Below are 7,808 nucleotides of genomic sequence, written 5' to 3' on the forward strand. Positions count from 1 at the left end.
GTAAATGCTTTGATTTTTGTAAACTTAAATACGAGTTTTTGAGATCTGTTTTCGAAGGAAAACGACGCTCACCTAGCTTGTTTCATGAAGGTTCGAAAAGTAAAAAAAAAACCCGATTCCTTAACGTTTTATGCCTTGCTTGAACCGCGCATGTTCATCGCCAAGGAAAAAATGCAGAAGTTCGTCACTTCAGGTTTTTAACTTTTGGCTGAGCGAGGGATTTTTTTTTACCTAAAGAACCACATCATGAGACTGCACTTTCGGAAACCAGTCTGTGCGTTGCCACTGGTACTGAGCCTCGCAATCTCTTAGCAGTTGACAAGAGCGCAAAAAATAAATATGAAAAAAAATTATAAAATAAGGCCCCGCTAGCCTTTTGGACAGCGCGTGCATAAAATTTGACTTGTCTTTTCATTCATATTGATTGTTTCTATCGTTGGTCTAGTCGAAGTAATTCCTCGCGATTAACGTGACACTAGCCCCACGTTTATCGCCTTAATATGTTTGTCTATATGTTGATCAAAAAGGCATGAAAAGGAACGAACACTTTAGGTATTATTGTAGTCTACAATAAGGGAACTTCCGCAGAGCGCATGAACTTAACTAAAATGGCTGAAGTGCTGCTGCCTATGTTGCATATGTAACCGGTCATATGTGTTTGGGTGTGCAGTAACAAAGCGCCACCTTGTCTGCTCGAAACTCGTGCACAGTGGCGCCTTCAGTGCGACTTTGTGCACTGTCGCAGGTGGAGAAATGAGGAAAGAGTTGCAACTTTTGGGTTCATTTCTGTTCTGACGAGAATTTCTACTGCATGTGTGTCACGCTGAGGTATGCTTAAAATACTGTGCGGAGTCCATATTGAGCTTACGAATTAAATTGCTGTCGTTAACGAAGCATTCTTCGGTGGGGCTCCTGCAAACGAACTGCAAGTATCGCAGCCTTCTGCAGGATTGCCTCCTGTCTTTGGTAAGCCAGGTCTTTCCCACACCTCGAATAACAGCTGACGATCATCCCAGTGTAATCTCGATACAGTGAAACTTCACGCGAAAGTTTCAGATAGGAGTGCGGAGTTTTAACTGAAGAATATAAGTCAAAGATGCAGTTGAAAGCGCTGAAATTACGCTGTACATATTGCATCGCTAGATGTCTGAAGCGGAGGCCATGGTTTAGGCGCAGCCGTTGCTTAGCCTACTCTCGAATATTCCAGCTATACACCATGCGTACGAAATGATTTCTTATAGGCTGAAGAGAAAGTCTAAGATCTGCGGGTCTGCTTTTGTTTTAGTTTTTTTGTGATTGGCTTCTGTCAAACATTCATGACCATATATTCAAGACGTTTACCCACCTTGTGATATCATCGATCGACTAACAACCGCGGCGCTTGAAATATGACGGAACTAGCGGTAACATGTTTTTGGTGCTCAACTTTTCCATCTTGCCGAACTGTGGGGCATTGCATTGTGCCGTCTTGTTCAGCAATATTTTGTGGCGCTCTGCCTGCATGCTTAATTTTAATGCACATAGTCTGAAGTGCGCAATGGACTTGCGAACTTTTTGTAGAGTAATATTCCTGCTGAATCGAAATTTCAAAGCACTGTTGAAGGGTGCTTTTAAAGCTTACGCCATTATGTCATGTGCTGCTGAGCTTTGGGGAGAAAATAGGTTTCAGTGTTTCGAAAGCGGTCTCCTACGCACTGCCAGAAATGGCACGGTTGCAGCACTTGAAGCCGATGTCTTGACGTCACCACTTGCTGTTATGGAGACAGAACATCAACCGGTGCACTTAGGTGACCTTGAGAGGCTTAGGTCCTCATAGCACTCTACCACGGGACGAAATATATCTTTCTAAAAGGAGCCCCTATACTGAACATTCACTTAGATACCATTGCAGTGATATTCGCCGATGTGAGCTCTTGTATCGAGCGCACGCGGAGGAAAGACAGTGTTTAACGCAGTAATTGCTCGAACCCATGTTTTTCTCGCCCTGCTCTCTCTCCCATCCTGCCTGCACAGATAGGTCATCCTGAGCACCCGAGAGCACGCCTTTGATTCCCCGAACCCACCACGTGTGTGCCTTCCTGCCTGCACGTGCCTTGGCCTCCGTCTCACGTGGCCAGGATAGAAGCTTGCCCTGGCAGCAGTGCTGCTGCGTTTATGTGCACGACGCCGTTAACACCGCATGTGGTGTATAGTCGTCCATATCTAACACTGTTTGCTGTCTTAAAGGGACTTGTTTAGCATTAAGGTGGAGGTAATTATTGCGCGAGGGAAGATTGGTCAGCACGAGCATGTCCCCATGCCTGTGATTAGTATGTTTAGATGTGTGGATTTCTTCGCCAGCGGCATAAGTAAGGCAAGTGCTCTAGTCAGAGCGTACATGGGTGGGCGAGCGCCCCATTCCTTCCATGGGATGCGCCATAATACTAAATATTTAGCTATGATAAAATGAGATCTTGAGAATCAAAACAATTTGTGCAGCATCAGATCTTTTTTTTTTCAGCGCTTTGGCAGTTAGTGTCATGATTCTGTAAAACATAGTTCCACTATTCTCATTTTTTGCCAGTCAGTGCTCTTGTAGTCTTATTAATAAGAATACATCGTAGTCGCGATGACCGCTAGGTCGATGGGCGTAGTTGTACTCTGCGACAACTTTTTCTGGCAATGGAGCGGGACCTACGAAGCCGAAACACACCCTATCTTCTATGCAGCGGAATATAGTCCCCGCTTGCAGTAATAGTTCTGTCTTCACACATAGTATCTTCTTAATATACTTTATTGAAACATACTTCTAATACAACTGTCAACTTTCAACGTTAGACAGCCGAAGAAAAATATTAGCTGCGGTTTAACTACTGCTGAACCTGGTTAGAGAGCGAACGCTGTGGTGTATCGGGCAACTAGACGCGGCTTGGCGTCTGTAACGTTGAGTGCGTTCCGCACACTGGACAGGCAACGCGTTCACCCTGCCACCTTGGTAGTTAAATTAATTGTTGATCTCGAGAGGTTGGTCACCCACTGAACACTGTGGCCTATTGCTGCAGTGCCGAGTGTCTGCCGCAACGTCGTCAGCGCTAGTGCATGCAGCCCACATCTCTCTCTCTCTCTCTCTTTCTCTGTCTCACCGCGGCCGCGTATCTCAAAGCACAATTGAGGGCTGCACTGACCCAGGGAGCCAGTTATGCTCTCTTCATTTTCTAAATTCATTTTGTTGTATAATGTCAACGCCAACGCCAATGAACGCAATGAACGCCGACGACCTATAGCTTCAGTGCCGTGTTTCTGCCACAACGTTGTCAATGCCAACGCATGCAGCGGACACCTGTCACTACCGCCACTTAGCTTAATGCGCGACTGAGGTGTCCACTTTCCCTGGGGATCAGTTATGCGTCTTTCCTTTGCTTTCGAAGCTCCCGCTCTGCATCGGCTTCGGCGCAGCTTCACACGTCACGCGCTGAAGGTCGCTGAAGGTCAAAGCGACGCGGTAGACGAAACTCGCGGAACATGGCGTAGTAAAGCTTTCGCTTTAAACCTTTTCATGAATGCAGCAAATTTTCAAGGCACGTCTTGTTACAAGAAGCTCTCACAGATGGCGCAGTTACACCAGCAACGGAGTGCAGTTACCGCGGAGAGCACAACGTGCAAAGCGGCTAGGTGCACCGTCGTGCGGCTGAACTATATGACGGAATGAGGGACGCTGTGCCCCAGTAGCCGTCCCTTCATTGCCAAGAAAAGCTGTTGCTGAGTATTGGTTAGGCGCAGACCTTACGCGCGGTCTACTTCAGCAGCAGCGATAGGACGGAAAGGCAAGCCTTTCAAATGCGCCTGTCCAAGTAATGACTTCTGGCATGGTGTGGTAACCAGCATCGAGATAAAAGTGTAAAAACGACTTCATTATTGAAGTTTAAGACATGGACGCATGCTCTTGAGGGCTGGCAAGATTAGTTTGTGCATATGTGCATGGTTGTGTGCATTTGTTAGTGTGTGGGACTTTGGTGTTGGCACGCATGGATGTAGCCTCGTTCGTTAGAATCTAGTTTTGTTCTTTAGCTCTATATCCTGAATGACCTATGAAAAGCAACACAAGACCTGCTAATATAGGGACCAGACGCTTGTCATGCTATATTTTCACCCATAAAAATTCTCTTTCAACGTGCGCTGCCGCTGGCAGCGCACGTTGAACAGACTATCCATTTCGTGATCAGCGTACTGAATCCTCTGACGAGGATTTCGTTTGGGATTTGATGTCAAGGATTAGCACAGAAATGTTAGTGCGAAAGTATCGCTTAGTTTGTCGTCTGCATTTCTCTTCCTTCTCTAGCATCGACTTCTTATCTGGAACAAAGTCATCATCACTGGCACCAGCATTGATTTTGTCATGTGCGCTAGCAAGAAATCTCAGCCGAAGGCCTGGGTTGAATCGTGCTCTTCAGTGACACGGGGTAGCACTGTTGTTTTCTGCGTTTAGTGAGTGCTAGAGAACCAGAAATCTTGATCTTAATCAGAAATCTCTATTTTTTGTAGTTCACTGTCGGCGCAGCGGATCTCTTTTGTTGTTGTTGATGTCGTTGACAGTTTTACATGCGCTGCATATAACGCTGTCGCTTGGAGAACACTCTAAAATTGAAATCAGTTTGGATGGATGAAAAAAAAAGTGTTCAGGGTTTTTTTGGATGAGGTGTGAATAGTGACATAAACATAATAAACGAAAGAGAAACACTGCTGATAAAAGGCAATGGCTATAGTGGCAATATTCTGAAGAGCAAATTCTTTACGAAGACGGCGCCGACGGACCTTCGGTTTAAATTCTACCAGGAAAGGTAAGCGCAAGTAGCTATGCAAGGAAGAGGATAGCTTGTTTTTTGCTTGTAGTGTTTGTAGCTGTACCGGCTAGATAGGCACTCAGGGCGATCCAGACGACTGCCTTAATCAACTCGGGTATAACATCTAACGGTCTCCTAGTTAACAGGTCTTATCTGTGCCATATAAATGTATTGCACCGAAGAGCGCTGAATGTTGCGCATTTTATCTGTGGCCTAATCGCGCCAATATGTCACATAGGTGAGCGTGGCGGTGACACCGACTCGTCTTGTACGTGGAAGAGCTCTGGCATACTGCCACAGCCACGTTACGCTTAACGCCATGTAGATTGCCCAAATCCACAGTCATTGTGCTCCCTCCATGTAGTGTAGTAGGACAGGATATAGAGATCTGTGGTGTTTGTACAGTAGCGAGCAACAAATATTAGCACAATGACGTCACCGGAGCGGTAAAAATCGCACCGTGGAGATGGCGCGGCGCCGTGCTTTGCGAGCACACCTTACACTTTTGTTATCGACGTGTTCGTAACCGCAGCGTCGAGCATTGCTATCTGCCGCTCCTGTGGCACGTCACTAGTGCTAACATTTTTTACTCGCGACTGTACGCCCTGTTATTAGTTGTTTTACAACGCTTTGCTGCGATGTGTTTCGATGTTAATTCGCTGTGTTGTGTGTTCAAACATGCATTACATTTTTGTTTGTTGGTACTCACTGTAACTTACCAGCGTATGAGTGCAAAATAGCGACCACCTTTCCTTGGTGTCGTGGCATTCTTCGCTGCTCGCAATTTCGAAGGGCTTGTTTGCTTTCGCTTTCTGGTGATGGCTGAGCACCGTAGTTTCCTACGCTTAGACTGCTCTTGCGTCATGCTTTGCCTGTGCCTTCTGCCACAGCACTCTGCACAAAACCAAAACTGTTTTCATTCGCTGGCTGGTGAAAATAACTGTAGTATTTTGTTTTGCTACCTGGCCACATTTGAAGCAGGAGTGATTGTAAGTACAGGAGCACTTCAATGTTACGAGCACAGGTGAAGCCGCATCCCCTCTCGCGTAGAGATAGCTGACAAGCTTATAGCAGTGTTCAGCGCAGTTGGCGTCATTTGAAGACGGTGCGAGCGAGCTTCTGCTCGTGGCGAAGAAGGGGAAAGAGACGAATCGTAACTCCGTCAAAGAAAAAAAAAGTTTTGTGAAGGTGATCAACTTGACATGGCCGCACCTTGGCTGTGAGGGCTATCGTAGCGGAGTGCTCGGGATGATTCCCGATCGCATGGGGTTCCTCAACTCGCTACGAAAGCACAGTACACGTTTTCATTTTGTTTTGCATTTTGCCTCCGTCGATGTCTGTCCATTGCGGCTGGCACTCGAACTCACAAACTCGTGCCCAGGAGCAGGACTCGAGGGCCGCTGAACCAGCGCAGCGAGTTTCGAAGGAAGCAAAAAAAAAAAAGATAACAAAACTCGCGAGAAAGAAAATACCACAGAGAATCACAGGTGAAATAGAGTTGGAAAACCCCTAGTCTTGTTAGTTATGTACAGAAAATCAGAAAGACCGCTGCGAGACGTTGGTCAGGATTAAACCACGATTTTTTTTACCTTTCCGTCATTTGTCGAACCTCGCTGATTTGTTTGTGTGCTTTGAGAGGGCTTCCTGCAGTACACGCCATAATTAGGGATGGCCCTTAGCGCATGACGTGGATCGGAGAACAGACAGCGCCACGTTGGTCACTGGGACGCGTCCTTTCTCCTTCTTCGTCAAGCGCTGTTTTGACGAGCCTAAGGTGTCGTTGTTCACGGAGCCGTTTCACGCCATGTCACTCCAAAGTACACCTGATAAACAGTTCTTTTTTTTTTCAGAATTGCTAAATGTCAATGTTGCGCTGGCGCATCAATTCCAATAAAGGCTTTATTTTTTGTACAAAACAACGTCTCCCTCAGTATTACACACGCAAGCGGTTTGCAAAACTTGCCCCGCTGGCGCGCGTGGTTAGGAAGGAAGGAAGGAAGGAAGGAAGGAAGGAAGGAAGGAAGGAAGGAAGGAAGGAAGGAAGGAAGGAAGGAAGGAAGGAAGGAAGGAAGGAAGGAAGGAAGGAAGGAAGGAAGGAAGGAAGGAAGGAAGGAAGGAAGGAAGGAAGGAAGGAAGGAAGGAAGGAAGGAAGGAAGGAAGGAAGGAAGGAAGGAAGGAAGGAAGGAAGGAAGGAAGGAAGGAAGGAAGGAAGGAAGGAAGGAAGGAAGGAAGGAAGGAAGGAAGGAAGGGAAGGAAGGAAGGAAGGAAGGAAGGAAGGAAGGAAGGAAGGAAGGAAGGAAGGAAGGAAGGAAGGAAGGAAGGAAGGAAGGAAGGAAGGAGAAGGAAGGAAGGAAGGAAGGAAGGAAGGAAGGAAGGAAGGAAGGAAGGAAGGAAGGAAGGAAGGAAGGAAGGAAGGAAGGAAGGAAGGAAGGAAGGAAGGAAGGAAGGAAGGAAGGAAGGAAGGGAAGGAAGGAAGGAAGGAAGGAAGGAAGGAAGGAAGGAAGGAAGGAAGGAAGGAAGGAAGGAAGGAAGGAAGGAAGGAAAGGAAGGAAGGAGGAAGGAAGGAAGGAAGGAAGGAAGGAAGGAAGGAAGGAAGGGAAGGAAGGAAGGAAGGAAGGAAGGAAGGAAGGAAGGAAGGAAGGAGGAAGGAAGGAAGGAAGGAAGGAAGGGAAGAAGGAAGGAAGGAAGGAAGGAAGGAAGGAAGGAAGGAAGGAAGGAAGAGGAAGGAAGGAAGGAAGGAAGGGAAGGAAGGAAGGAAGGAAGGAAGGAAGGAAGGAAGGAAGGAAGGAAGGAAGGAAGGAAGGAAGGAAGGAAGGAAGGAAGGAAGGAAGGAAGGAAGGAAGGAAGGAAGGAAGGAAGGAAGGAAGGAAGGAAGGAAGAAGGAAGGTAAGGAAGGAAGGAAGGAAGGAAGGAAGGAAGGAAGAGGAAGGAAGGAAGAGAAGGACTCAGACGTTGCTGGCACATACCCACTACGGGGGAGTGGCCAAG

General features: G+C 46.9%; 1 protein-coding gene across 5 annotated transcripts in view; it reads left to right on the plus strand.

Moving 5' to 3' along the window:
* Nucleotides 1-7,808, plus strand: part of LOC144114616 (stomatin-like) — a 50,999-nt gene that overhangs the window by 41,070 nt on the left and 2,121 nt on the right. For 2 of the 5 annotated variants that reach the window (XM_077648471.1, XM_077648473.1), the window contains exon 9: nucleotides 2,014-6,733. The exons of 1 other annotated variant lie outside the window; for it this stretch is intronic. In XM_077648471.1, the coding sequence (XP_077504597.1) occupies nucleotides 2,014-2,027 (14 nt within the window). In that variant the 3' untranslated portion in view covers nucleotides 2,028-6,733. Of the gene's footprint in view, nucleotides 1-2,013; nucleotides 6,734-7,808 lie in introns of those variants that run through there. 2 more of the 5 variants (XM_077648469.1, XM_077648472.1) reach the window with 1 other exon arrangement.

The sequence above is a fragment of the Amblyomma americanum genome, chromosome 1 (genome assembly GCF_052857255.1).
Source record: "Amblyomma americanum isolate KBUSLIRL-KWMA chromosome 1, ASM5285725v1, whole genome shotgun sequence".
In the NCBI taxonomy this organism is placed as follows: domain Eukaryota; kingdom Metazoa; phylum Arthropoda; class Arachnida; order Ixodida; family Ixodidae; genus Amblyomma; species Amblyomma americanum.